This window comes from Crassostrea angulata, chromosome 3 (assembly GCF_025612915.1).
Source record: "Crassostrea angulata isolate pt1a10 chromosome 3, ASM2561291v2, whole genome shotgun sequence".
NCBI classification, from domain to species: Eukaryota; Metazoa; Mollusca; class Bivalvia; order Ostreida; family Ostreidae; genus Magallana; species Magallana angulata.
Genome location: NC_069113.1, coordinates 9,048,370 through 9,063,565, shown reverse-complemented (window position 1 = coordinate 9,063,565; position 15,196 = coordinate 9,048,370). Strand labels below are relative to the sequence as shown.

The following is a 15,196-nucleotide window of genomic DNA, read 5'->3' as shown; positions in this document are numbered from 1 at the left end:
TAATTTGAATTACGCACATTTTTGTAAATATGAATTTTTGGACTTTTCAACAAGAATGTCGAGAAACCCCCATATGAATCATGTTAAATAATATTTAAAGATAAAATTAATTCAATCAAACTATGTATCAGTAATAGAAATATTTCTCGAAAATTGTATGGATCCAAGCAATATTGAACTCTAGTCTCGTTCAACCAAACGCTCGGCTGACACCGTAAATCTCCGACAAGGATTTACGGAGACAGCCGAGCGTCGAGTTGAACGAGACTATATTGAACTCTGGCGTAGGAATACATAAGACTACAAAAAATATTTAAATTGTTTGTACCATTTAAAATCTGACTATTTTCAAGGTATTTATAAATAATTTTCCTTGAAAAACAATGCTTTAGCATACATTACATTGAATTTATCAATTATTTTCAAGAACTAAGTCTTGTCAGCAGCAATGATTTGTGCTGAGGTCCAAACACTGTTTCACTTTCTGTTTGTCTGAGTAACTGCATAGGAGAGTTGATTAAAATCAACTCCGAAAAATCATCCAATTATTTCATTTGCTTGTTAACGTATAGACACTATAACTGTCTATTAAAAAAGAGTTACCAATATATGAACAATAGCATTCAACACAGCACTCATTTTTTCCCTTTAAAAACACGACAAAATTATAAGACACAGCAATTAGCTTTATTTTCTTCTTTTTAAGTATTTTAAGAGATTTCCAGCACTCGTTGAGTCTCTACTTTGTGGGTTTCTGACAGCCTGTCTTCCATGTTTAACATGAGCCCATTCAGCTTTCCTCTCTTCTTCCTGTATGAGCTCTCTCTGAATGTCTGGGGGCAAGTTGAGAAAGACGTCACGGTCATATCCCGCTGGAACTAATGGGGTCTTGTCTGTCTTTGTCACTGATGTGAAAGATTTAAGGTTTTTACTATCGCTTTTACATGCTAAATCTGTAGTCAACAAATCATTTTCTATTTTCTTTTCATTCTGGACACCATCTTTATAAGTTTCATCAACCTCCCCTCTTTGACTTGGTGAGCCCAATGCCTGTTTGACAAAGACAGGAGAGGGAGGCTGCTGCATGTTTCTAGATTCAGTTATTTCTTTCTGGATTTCAGGAGGAAGCTGGCCAAAAACCTCAGCATCAATGGAGTCCTGACCAACAGAAGGCAGATCACATGAATTCTTACACTCAGAACTTTTCTCATCTGTTCTAATCCTCTTACTGAAAAACCCAGACTTGGGGGAGCAGGACTTCCGTTTGTTCACAAGATGGCGTGCATTGTCATTTCCACATGACTGTTCTACAGGTACAACTGTAACTTGGTCCAAATTTGTTTCAGATTCACAAAAATTCTGTTCTTTATCTCCTGTGGAGTTCTTATTTCCATAATGATTCGTAGATGATGTTGGCAAAGACATAGAAGTTGAGCATTTTGTTTTAGTTTCTTTTGCAGCTGAGGAATTCATACCATTGTTCCCAAAATACAACTCAGATTTTTGATTGGTGTTTGAATGATCAGCATTTGAATGTTTGTTTTCACTTCTTGCACTCTTGTTCTTTTGGGGAGAAAAGAAATGGCTAATAGAGTTCTTGCTTCGCTCTGTTAGGTTACAGAATGCAACATTAATAAGAGTTAGATGAAATGGCCTCTTCACATCAACTAGTTTGTTGAATAAAGACATCAAAAGATCTTCCATTTTACCACAGGCTTGATCCTGGTTGTCTAAATAAAAGATTTCTTGCCATCATATAACAATGTTAAGCTTGGAAAACAATAACCCAATTCCTAATTCATATTCACAATAAGCTTGTACATGTATGTTATCTAAACCATTTTTTTAACTGCTTGCATTACTATCATAATGAGAGAGAGAGAGAGAGAGAGAGAGAGAGAGAGAGAGAGAGAGAGAGAGAGAGAGAGAGAGAGAATATAGTGCTATAAGGGCATAAAACTTGGGCGAGCCAACTTATGATCTCAATCTCACTTTAACAAAGAGATGCATAACAGAAAAATAAGTCTGTGATTAAAAGTGAACTATTCTAAGTTTTATGGCCCAGAGCCTTATCATGAAGTCAAAACTTATTACATCATCAAGGTTTATCTATAAATAGACAAAATTATACCTTTTGACAGTTTTGAGATGACATGGCTGGGAATGTTGCACTGTCTGGATTCTCTGTTCAGGTATTTATTCTCAGCACTCAGTCTACGTATGGTCAATCTAACTGTACCAGCAACACGACCATCCTCAACCAGCCTACAACAAGCATACAATATACATACACTCATAAATGTCAGAAATTCAAGATGAATAACTCTTTGCACTGACACATACTGAAGTTACACAAACCTTATCATGAGACTCTTTACCAACTCTTTAATCTTCTGATTTGCTTCTTTCACAGAGCAGCAACTTTTAAAAGAATCCTCATCACTTAATGTCTGCAAAATATTTCAAAATTTGTTTACAATGTTTTTCACTGGTACAACTATGTATCGTAAGTGTTTTTTTTTTTTTTTTTAGCTCAAAATAGAAAATTGCATATGCATGCATTATTTTTGAACATGCTAAATGTTGATCCACTTCATACAATTAGAGAGGATATAGTTCATGTAGTCAAGCAAATCAATCTTCTTCTTTTGTGACATTGTCTTAAAATATGTGTTAATTTGCATTATTGGGATTTAAATTACAGTAATCAATCCAAAAATTCATAACAGTTTCTTTCGCATTTTAAAAAGTGTGAAACAAAATATGATAAGCTACTTGATAATTCATAAAATACCAAATGTTGATTCCATAAATTGAACAAAGTAACACTGAACATGGCATTACACCTGTGGTTTGCTGTAAGGAATGACTGGGTTCCCATCGATGCCCTCGCTGAGCTCTTTGATGGTGACCCCTGTGCTGTTGCCTAAGTCTCTTTTTAGATCCTCCAGGGGGCACTGCTGTAAATCTGTCATCGTCACAACCCCAAATTCTGCCAGCCTTCTAGCAGTGGCTGATCCAACACCTGAGTAGTTAGATTTAAATACATGCCTTATATAATGAATAAATGTTTGTGTAATATACTTTATAAAAAAATATGTATTTGTAGTAAAAGTTTATCTTCATTTCTTGCTTTCATTGTACATCAAAAGTCCTGAAGAATGTTCTGACAATGTTCTCAAAGTCTGTGACAGTACACAAGAATATGATAAATAATTCTGAAATGAAACATCATTTCTTTACCCAGTACATGTACATACAATATATTTATTTTTTATTGATTGAACTTGAATTAAAGTTTATTTGAAGTATTGATCAGTATCCGCTGACCTATCCTTTTTAGTTATTTGACATTTACAAGTTCTGCAAAATTTACATATAGTTTAAAAATAATACATGTACATGTACTTGTACGGATTTACCAGGAATACTCCGTGCTTTTGGTAGTTTGGACATGAAAGTCAAGGCATGATGGGAAAAGACCGTGGTTTGTTGATTAGGTTTGTGTTGCTCCCCCACAAGTTTAGACAACAGTTTGTTATGAGCAATACCAGCACAGCATGTGATTCCCATTTCTTTGTATAAAGCTGCTCGAATCTCCTCTGCAATGTGGGAACCAATCAAAATCCTCTCATAGCAACCGCAGGTACAGATGTCCTCTGCTTAAAACACAAATGGGAAAATTATTGTTAATTGATTTTAGCTTTGTAAATTACAATACAATTTTAAAGTACATTTCATAAATCTACTTACATGAATCTTGATTTGAATCTCCAAATACACGGCCTGCAACCGTCAGTGGTGTCTTATCTTTCCTGCATTCTACCAACTCGGATACATCTAAATAATTCTCATCCATTCCTAGTCTTTCTACATATGGTGTGTACTTAAGGAGAAATTCTGTTTGCAAAAAATTGTCTTATTAGTTATAAGAAGTGATTAAAAGCAGCTGACATGAAATGATAAATTAAACATTAAGTGCTTTTTATATTGGTTTAATATTAAATTATATAAGTGTAAAATGCTTGCAAGCATTGCAGAAAAAATACATAATCCCTTATCTACATCAATCACGGTCAGGTTAATAATTTTTTCAGCAATGACTGCAACTGTTATATTCCTAAGAAAAAACAAAACATAGGTAATCATAGATTACTAAGCTCACCGAGACGGAGCATCACCCTTATGAGACATCACCTTCATAAGACCACCTTTATCATTTTATATGAAAATCATACTTTATGATCTTGGATATTCATGGAATCTGTTTTGACAAAATATCGTATATCAGCTGATAAATTTTTTTATGATAATCATATGTTCATATGTTAATCAATACAATGATATAAAATTAAATATTGCATCATGTCATATTTCTAATATAATATATATCATATAATAAATAAAATACCGTAATAAACAATAATGAGATTTGATATTGTAACGTATGATATGACATTGTATTGTGTTATACCTTATTGTATTTGATCACATAATACAATATCATAAAATATAATACAATATAGTATCATATTACAATATCATATTACATAATACATCATAACACTGAAACATGATATTATATTGTATAATAATATAGAATGATATTGTATTGAATGACACTGAAACATATTTGATACATTATATGATATTATATCATATAATACAATATAATTTGATTCCAACATTGTATCTTATCAAATGATACAATATTATGTGATATGGTAAAATATTATAAAATACATTATTATATTATACATATTGCATCATATGACACAATAAAATATATTACAATATCATATAATACAATTCATGTGATATGATGATATATCATATAAACCAATATCATATCATACAATATCGTATGATACAATATTATATAATATTACAATATCATATAATACAATTTCATGTGATATAATTCTATATTACTGAAACCAATATCATATTATACAATATTGTATGATACAATATTATAGAATATACAATATTGTATCATAGGATACAATATAATATTTTGCAATATCTTATGTAATTGTATCATGTGATAAAATAATAAATTAAAAATACAATATAATATTATACAATATTGTATCATTATATACAATACTATACATAACAATATCATGATACATAATCATATCATAAAATATCAAAAAAATTGATACAATATCATATCGTATCGTATAACTTTTTATAATATAACATATGATATCATATTGTATCATATCAAACAATATTGTTTCATATCATACAATACTTTATCATAGGAATCATGTTATATCATTTATCAACAAACACATCTATCTATCGAGCTGGTTTGAGTGAGGTAAGAGATTTCTTTAGCATCCTTGATAATGGAGATCAGGCTCTGCTTCTGAAGCAACCTCTGCATTTAATTTATAATAAAGTTAAATCAACTATGCAAGCTATCATCTATAAAACATGTGACCTGTACCAAAAAAGTAAACCTCATCCAGCATCCAAAACCTATGGCTCAGATTCAGCATTCAAGCCCATCAGGTGCATTTGTATCATAAGACGCATCATCCATGCAATTTTGGTAAAGTTTGGACCAGTAATAACTAAGATATCATCATCAGAGGGCACTAGCAATTAAAACCTTAACTTCCTCCAGCATCCGCAACCTATGGCTCAGATTCAGCATCCATGCCTGTCAGGTGCATCTGTATCATAAGACACACCATCCATTCAAGTTTGGTGAAGTTAGGACCAGTAATAACTAAGATTTATTTTTTAGCATCCTTGATAATGGAGATCAAGCTCTGCATCTGAAGCTACCTCTGCGATTCATTCATATTACAGTTAAACAACTATGCAAGTTTGAAATAGTACTATCATCTATAAAAAATGTGACCTGTTCCTAAAAACTTAACTTTATCCAGCATCCGAAACCAGACTATGCATTCAAGCCTGTCAAGTGCATCAGTATCATAAGACACACCATCCATGGAAGTCTGGCGAAGTAAGGACAAGTAATAACTAAGATATCATCATCAGAGGGCACCTGTTTCAAAAACTTTATCTAACCAGCTCTTAAAACCTTAACCTCCTCCAGCATCCGAAACCTATGGCTCAGATTCAGCATTCAAGCTTGTCAGGTGCATCAGTATCATAAGACGCACCATCCATACAAGTTTGGTGAAGTTAGGACCAGTAGTAACTAAGATATAATCATCAGAGGGCACCTGCAACAAAAACTTAACCAGCTCTAAAAACCTTAACCTCTTCCAGCATCCGAAACCTATGGCTCAGATTCAGCATTCAAGCTTGTCAGGTGCATCAGTATCATAAGACACACCATCCATACAAGTTTGGTGAAGTTAGGACCAGTAGTAACTAAGATTAATCATCAGAGGGCACCTGCAACAAAAACTTTAACCAGCTCTAAAAACCTTAACCTCTTCCAGCATCCGAAACCTATTGCTCAGATTCAGCATTCAAGCTTGTCAGGTGCATCAGTATCATAAGACGCATCATCCATACAAGTTTGGTGAAGTTAGGACCAGTAGTAACTTAGATATTGCTATCAATGGGTACCCGCAACAAAAACTTTAACCTGCTCCAAAAACTTTAACCTCCTCCAGCATCCGAAACCTATAGCTCAGATTCAGCACTCAAGCCTGTCTGGTGCATCAGTATCATAAAGCACACCATCCATGCAAGTTTGGTGAAGTATAGACCAGCAGTAACTAAGATACTGCTATCAAAGGGCACCTGCAACAAAAACTTTAACCTGGTCCAACAACCTTAACCTCCTCCAGCATCTGAAATTTAGGACCCAAATTCAGCATCCAAGTCTTTCAAGTCCATATGTAGGTCCAGATGCATCATCCATGCAAGTTTGGTGAAGATAGGACAAGTAATAGCTTAGATACAGGACCTGCAACAAAAACTTTTACCAGGTCCGGACGCCGACGCCACCGCCGATGCCGAGGGTATAGCATAAGCTCTCCTTGACTTCGTCTCGGTGAGCTAAAAAAGCATTTTAATAGTGTTTATATTTCTACTTTCTTCAAATCAAATATCTATTTAGAGTGTAAAATAGTGCATAAAACTCATTAAAATCAGTTGGATATGTGGAATAGACATGGTCATGTTATGCCTTTTGCTAAATAGTCACATGTATTTTACCATATCCAATTTTAACCAGATAATGTTCTATCCTTTGACAATGTAATACAATGTAGACATGTACATATATCATGAAGGATTACTGGTAGTTAAAAAAAAAACCCATAGAATGCACTGATAGAATAATAAAATATACAGAAGTTTTTTCATTCTTACCTGAGATTTTGTACGACATGTTCCTGTAATTAGTCAGATCTTCCCCACTGACCAGTACCAGCTGAGGGCATTTCTCCTTGGCATCCTTTATGTACATAAGCTTTGTCACGCCATACTTCCTTGCAACATAATTACAGGTCACCACAATGTTCTTCTGCTGAATTCCTGATAAGAAATACAAAATAACATTACAGTTGTCTTGAAATATTATTAATCAGGTACACATGCATGGATCCGGAAAATATTTCCAGTGAATGTCTTTTGGATATTTAATATTTAAGTTTGCCTGAGAAGGGAGGGGGTCAGATGCATATTTTGGTAATTTTCCATGATAAGTATATGAATTGTAAATTAAAGAAATTAAGAAAATTGAGTTGAAGTTTTAATGGGGGGGGGGGGGGGGGGGGGGGAGACAACGATGACTTGTCTCCCCCTTCTAGATCTGCACATGGGTACATGTATATCAATTTCAATTTCAATTTCAATTTCTTTATTAACCAATTAAGGGCCCTCAAGGGGCAACATGAAGACTGTTGACATACAACATCCAATGAACATAAAACATTCAATAAACATATACAAGAGGGAAAGAGCTGGATGATTTAAAGAACTATGACAGACATGAACAATTAAGTAGTATATATGTATATATATATGTATAATTATGTATGTTTCCATACATTCAATATAGTGTCTTCTATATAATTATGTTAAACACCATACATAAATATGTCAAGATACAAATGCACATACAAATTTGAAATAGTTTATCATATGATTGAAAAATAAAAATATATGTAAACATGTAAACATGTGTATATTTTATAGATGACATTTATACCTCATTATCTGTATACGGTAAATAACATTTTGTTTAAACAAATATTGCAGCTCTTCATTCAGACTTATTAAAATCAGATGCTCTTTATCCCGCTACCACTTCTGCCATTGACATACACATATAATGTACTGGTATATTCTCTGTATCTTATACTGATCAGGTATTTACGGAATTCACAATGGGGTGGTTGTTTGGAATTCACAACTGATTCTTTAATTTGTCCAAAATTTTTTACAAACATCTCTAAAGTCATCAGAAAATGTAATTTTGTAGAATTGCCTTATTTCTAGTACTGTAATAACAAGATGGATAGGTATTTACAAATGTATACCCTCACAACATGTACAAATTTGAAAGATATCACAGTATATAATCATTCATTGAAATAAAACCCCATTTGCACATATGAGAATATTATACCTAAAGGTTTATCTCTCAGTGTTGGGTTTCTGATCATTTCCACCTGAGCATAAAAACAATCCACATCAATGTGGACGATGGTTCTTCTGTGGATAGACTGTCTATCTTTTGTTTCATCTGAAATTTGCAAATATACATGTAGTCAATTCATGTACTTTACAAGCAGATGGCACTATTATGAAATATTTTCTAATGTCATCATAATCATGCATGTTTGCTTTGAATACATAAAGTTGCCTGACATGACAATATCAACGCAGCAGTACAAAAGGGTGATACTAAAACAAGTCCCACGGAGAAAACAAGTCCCACGTAAGTCCCACACAAGTCCCACGGCAAATGCAGCTATATATCGATATAATTATCATTGATTATGATTAAATGTGATAAAATAATCATAATTAACACAACAAAATATTTTTATACGCTTTTATTACGGATTTATCGACGAAAAATCAAAGATGTTGGTAAAGATAGATAACTCGTACGTAGAATTCATACGGTAGCAGAAGAAATCTGTATACCCGCCGTTTATTGATGGATAATTCAAATTTTTTATAACAAAATAAAATCTAATAGCAATAAAAAAATGACTTTATATTCATTAAATAACACAAACTAAGTAAAAGTTGGGTAAGTAGACAACTCCTACGCAGAATGCATTCGCCGCCGAGAAAAGAGCACACCTGCCGCTTACCTGATGGGCGATCTTAATGTTTTACTTTTATTTTCTAACTTAAAAAATGATCATATTAATAGTGATAAAAAAAAATACCACATTTATTGATTAACACTCACTAAATTAGTAAATATCATGAAAGTAAAAAAAAAATTACGCAGAATCCATAATCTAAACAACTAATTGCTATTTTTTTTATTGTATTTATTTATTTATTTTTTTTTTTTTTGTATGTTAGTCTTTTATTTCATTGTACTAAAAAATGCATAGATAAAATTATTAATTTCTTTACGCAAATTTAGAAAATAAAAAAGCGCGAATGACTTAAAAATAAAGGGAAATCTCTAACACAGAATTCTTACGACTGTGGACTTAAAATGTACGCCTGCCATTTATAGTTATGTCATTTTATTTGTAAATTATTTCAGATGGCTGTAAAGTTAACATTTTGCCTTATGATTTTGTTCAGAAGAGAAGTTTACTTATTGCTGTGATTAATTTATTATATTACATGAAGTTGGGTGATACGAGTTTTATATAGTCCGTTTATCACTCCTTTTAAGTTTGACCCAGTTCTGTTCTCTCTCAGAATTGTCATGTTGTAAATTTTGAATTTACTGGGTGGGTGTAAATACAAAATTTCCAACATGTGTAAATTTTGTATTTAAACCCACCCAGTAAATTCATGCGTTCATTCAGAGTATTTTTTGGGGGGTGGGGGGTATTCAGGTTTGTCGGGGGAGGGGGTTGAGGCATATTTTTGGTCACTTTACGATGAAAATTTACGAAATTTGATTTTTTTCCAGGGGGGGGGGGATTCCACCCTATCTTCCGAATCCAATCTAGATCAGCTCATGAAAAGTCTGTTAGTGGTAAAAATCTTCCTAAAAGTAAAAGAAAAATTCTTGCATCTACTTCAAAAAAAAAGATAAGAAAAAAGAATGATGACTGAAATAAATATTTGATGGAAGTTCATGTGTTATACTAACATATAGATGTATTGTTATTAAATTGTTATTGTCAGCAAGAACATGTATTCTAGTCTACGGTAGCTTACCGTTCACGAGACTGTTCCACGATCTAAGGGTCTAAAGACCAACTCTGTTTTAAATGTTTTTTCTACATAATGAATGAAAAATCGTGTTTCAAAAATAGAAACCAGCAGAGATCGTCATATTTTTCGAAACCCTTATGATAAAAGAGAAGGCTTTGAAAACATGTATAAATATATAGTTGTTTGCTTGTCAATTTTCAGGAAGGAATCAAGTTGTTTTCTCGAAATTTCCATTTTATTCCCCCAATTTATTCGGAAACTTATGGAAATCTGTACATATGTTAAAAGTAACTGAAATAAATGTTTTCGACGTCTTATTTTATCGAATTATTCATAATAACAGCTAGAATCACACAAGCGTATATATATACAAGTATGTACTTGTATATTTATAAACATGCATTTCTTTCTCTCTTTCTTTGTCTTCTCCATCCATCTCTCTCTTTCTTTCTTTCTCTTTTCATGAACGGAAAAACCACACAAACATCGAGAGAGAAAAATACTTATATATATACATATATGTAGTTGAACCTGCGTTTAACTGTTCTAGTACTTGTATATTTTCAATACAATTAAATTACATGTATAGAGAAAACTATCAAGCAAACGGGATTGAATGTGTAGGAAAATAAATAAATAAATAGCTATAGGACATGCACAAAAAATCTGTGCCAATATATCAATCATTTTCAAACTGATAGACATATTTTAATATTTTTGTAGCGAGTCGGTAAGAGTTCCACTGCAACATTCACATTCTAAATGTTCGAAAAGCAAAATGTCATTCCGACAATTTTAATGAATCACACTGAACAGAATGAATCGAAGGTCGAGAAATGTTTTACATTTGATAAAAACAGAAACGTATATATGTCCCTGATAAAAAGAAAGTCAAGAATAATGCAAGAATAATGCATGGCTGCATTACCAAATATTATTGATTTTTTAATGTATATACATTTATTTATTGACATGTGTATATGTTTTTCATATGACAAACAATTATCACTTCACTTTCCCTCAAACGGTTACACGCAGAGTTTTGTATAAAAAAAAAAAGAAAAAAAAAGAAGAAGCGGGACCATTGTCACAATCTGAACACGAACACGTTGATTAATGTATTTTTTTTTATCTCTATAAATCATGTACTAATTACAAAATAACTTGCTCATTATTTCCTTTACTACTTTACTATAATATTTGGGGCTAGTGGAAGGGGGGGGGGGGGGGCTACATGTCCAAAGATGATTGGTGACCGTTGGTTCTACCTATACACGTGTATACATGTATATACACGTGTTAGTTTCTTGTATATTCTGTGTGAATTGAACGGTTTTTACCGCTTAAGAAACAGTATATTGGGAGACGACCGTGAAGCACACCGTGTACACAACCCCCACCCCATCTCTCTCTCTCTCTCTCTCTCTCTCTCTCTCTCAAATGTAGATCTACGAAACACAAAAAAGTTATGCTTCAAAATACTATGCAGTCCACTTTTATTATTCCCGTTGATAGAGCAAGGTCGCTACATGCAACAAAATTATCAGAGTTTCTGACACCCAATTAAAACTTATATGTAATCTATATGTAATCTATATGAAATTGAAGACGAATAACACTCAATCTTTATATATCTCATGTACACTTACACTGAACACTTAATCAAAAAATATTATAAGCCATCAGTGTTTTAACTAGTCAAACTTAAGTATAATTTCTATAGTACATTCATAACCATTAACATTTAAACGTGTGTTACTATCTTCGAGAAGCTTATAAAATACAGAAAAACAAAATTGTTTTTGTAAAGGAAAGTATAATTCACTATTATTTACGAAACATACCAGACATATATAAACCAAGAAGATTGCCTTGTCATTGAGTTGAATCATTTTACAACGTTAAACATTGAACCGGGTGCTTTTTTTTCCTCCATTGAAAATTGAAACCAAAATATACCCGGTTACATTCTTTACACTGATATCATGCAATGTAAATTTTGCTACAGTCTTATGAATGACGCATGATCAGGACTTGAAGATTTACATATAGTTCGGTGAACTAGGCAGTGAAAGTCTTAGATCTAGAAATGAAAAAGAACAGGCTAACGAACTTGTGTAAGCATTCCAGATTTTATAATTATTTGTTCTCCAAAATTCATAATTTTAGTAAATTTATATGGAGAAAGAATATACGTTTAAAGCAAAGTGCACGCACATTTTCGTATATACACAATCAGTTCTGTACAATGTTAGTAAGTGTTTACATCTTGAAAAACTTGGAGAAGATGTAAGAATTTTTCTTTGGCTTTGTAGATGATTTTCGATCACATACTTTTCATGAGCTGAATCTACCGTAGATGGGATTCGGGGGTGGGGGAGGGGGAGTTGGAACAAATCAAATTTCTTATATTTCCTCGCTCCCCTCCCTTAACAAACCTGAATATACCCCTCAAAAATATTCTGGATAAACGGATGGTTTTTATTACGTTTTAATATTAATAATAATCAGGTATACGAGGGTTATTAGAAAAGTTCGCGGACAAGTTGACTTGTGAGCGGACTATTTACATGATAATAGCGAAACTTTTCAGATTTAACTTTTATTTTCTAAGAAATATGAAACGTTTTGTTTGTTTTAAATGCACCATAAAAAATATACAGCTTAATTATTTGATGAATATGCTTCACGGAGCATGTCAGTTTTTTTTTTTTATTTTTTATATTTTGTACGCATTTTTTCTTATTAAGAAAATGTACCGTTGAAGTGCATAGAAATATTTTTAAACGATATTTCATATGACATCACAATAACGTATGAGGGTCAATTTATGAAAGTTTTAAGTTGAAGAATTTATGACCGTTTTATCGCCGAACTTGGACTAACAACGCTTGAAAAATGAGTCAAAAACTTTGACGTCTGTTATATTTATGGACATCTTGGAGCACCGGGCCGTCATTTAATTTTGTATGCACGCAGGAAAATCTCCGATGGAGACCAAAGGGTTCTTTTATGAATGCTACTATTTTTTTTTATAGGAAAAACGTTTACAACTTGAATCACAGAGGTTTAAAGATGGAAAAACGGGTTTTTTTTTTAGCTCTTGCAGCACCCCCCCCCCCCCCCCAGCCGGGATCTTGCACTTATAGATTTCGCTTATTTACCGCATCTGAAGTCGAAACTGTGTAGACAGAAATTTTTGGACCTAAATGATCTACGATATGCCACAAAAGGCATTATACAAATGCTTGACAAATAATGGTATGAACGTGCATTTTATAAATCGGTTCAATGTCTTAAAAAGTGTGTGGAACTGAAAGGTGTTTACTTTGAAAAAGAGTAACATGTTTGACTTTCAGTTGTTTGACGTCACCTGACTTCGTGGAAATATGAAATGTTGCTCCGTAAATCTAATTCACGCAAAGTAAAAATCGCTGTATCTTTTGGGAAAAAAAATTAAATTCACATGATTTTTTGCATACTTATTTTCAAATGGTAGTCATTTAATAAAAATACGCCATCCTACAAAGTTCACAGTAATTTTGCCGTAAATCACTGTCCGCGAAGTTTTCTTACAACCCTCGTACGTACAGTTGATTAAAAAAAAAACTAAGGTAATGAAAAAATCATATCCATTAATATAGGTAGGTATTCGACAAGGGTAATTTAAGCGTACACATGTACATTCCTTCAGGCTTGTGTGTTTCGTATAGACTGCGTAGTTCTTAAATCTTTCACTGTATTATAATTTATCATAAAAGCCTCAGTGAAGGCATAATAAAATTTTTTTATTAATATGATCATTTTTAAGTTAGAAAATATAAAACATTAAAATAACCCATCAGGTAAGCGGCAGGAGTGCTCTTTTCTCGGCGGGCGAATGCATTCTGCGTATGAGTTGTCTACTTACCTGATTTTTACTTAGTTTGTGTTAATTAATGAATATAAAGTCAACTTTTTACTGCTATTAGATTTTATTTTGTTGGAGAAAATTAAAATTATCCATCAATTAAACGGCGGGCATATAGATTTCTTCTGTTACCGTATGAATTCTACGTACGAGTTATCTACCTTTACCAATATCTTTGATTTTTCGTCGATAAATCCGTAATAAAAGCTTATAAAAATATTTTGTTGTGTGAATTATAATTATTTTATCACATTTAATCATAATCAATCATAATTATATCGATATATAGCCGTATTTGCTGTGGGACTTACGTGGGACTTGTTTTCCCCGTGGGACTTGTTTTAGTATCAGCGGTACAAAACAGTTATATAAAATCACAATCAGAATTGCAACACAGCACAAATGAATTTTGAATTCTGATTTCATGATTAAATATGTAGGCTGATCTGGCATTCATTATATTTTGCTACCTATGACTGTCTGTGTTTATGTTACATATACGTTATAACAGTTTTGTACAAATAAAAAGGTAATGTATTGTATAACAGATGCATGCTGCCTCATGAAAAAAAAAACCTTCATCAAAAAGAGAATATGAATAAGTAAATAAATAATGGAAGAAGATATAAATAACCATGCTAAAAAGACTTGTAATAATTTCACACATATCGTCAGACTGAAAGTAACTCAAATTTTATCACATATAAGCAGAGACATAGTGTTATTTATGTCTCTGATACAAGTTATAAAGTTACCTCTCACAACCTGCTCAGAGTCGGTTATTTTCAAGGTGTCAGTCACAGGATTGGACCAGACCTCATCATCCTCGTTGAAATCTTCCATAATCAAATCCATATATTTCAAATCGCGTTCATAATCTTTAAATACAGGGCCTATATCATATGTACAATGAACTATCAACTCAAGTCTTCAGTTTTCCCTCACTTTTGTTACTTCGATCCCGATCAAAAAGAAGTACGA

General features: G+C 32.6%; 1 protein-coding gene across 1 annotated transcript; it reads right to left on the bottom strand.

The window, feature by feature from the left end:
* Positions 1-28: 28 nt before the first annotated feature.
* Positions 29-15,173, bottom strand: LOC128179030 (DNA polymerase iota-like). Its single transcript, XM_052846501.1, has 9 exons — positions 14,971-15,173; positions 8,573-8,689; positions 7,312-7,476; positions 3,754-3,900; positions 3,423-3,662; positions 2,847-3,025; positions 2,359-2,450; positions 2,132-2,265; positions 29-1,730 (listed from the first exon to the last, which is right to left on the bottom strand). Exons 1-9 carry the CDS (start codon positions 15,068-15,070, stop codon positions 688-690), a joined length of 2,217 nt encoding a protein of 738 aa, XP_052702461.1. The 5' UTR covers positions 15,071-15,173; the 3' UTR covers positions 29-687.
* Positions 15,174-15,196: the final 23 nt, after the last annotated feature.

Excerpts from the sequence above, each read along its gene's own strand:
- LOC128179030 (XM_052846501.1), bottom strand. The coding sequence starts at position 15,070 with ATGGATTTGATTATGGAAGATTTCAACGAGGATGATGAGGTCTGGTCC. Across the intron at positions 2,451-2,846 it reads TTCCTTACAGCAAACCACAG|ACATTAAGTGATGAGGATTC; the intron begins GTGTAATGCCAT and ends AATATTTTGCAG. Across the intron at positions 2,266-2,358 it reads GTAAAGAGTCTCATGATAAG|GCTGGTTGAGGATGGTCGTG; the intron begins GTTTGTGTAACT and ends TGCTTGTTGTAG.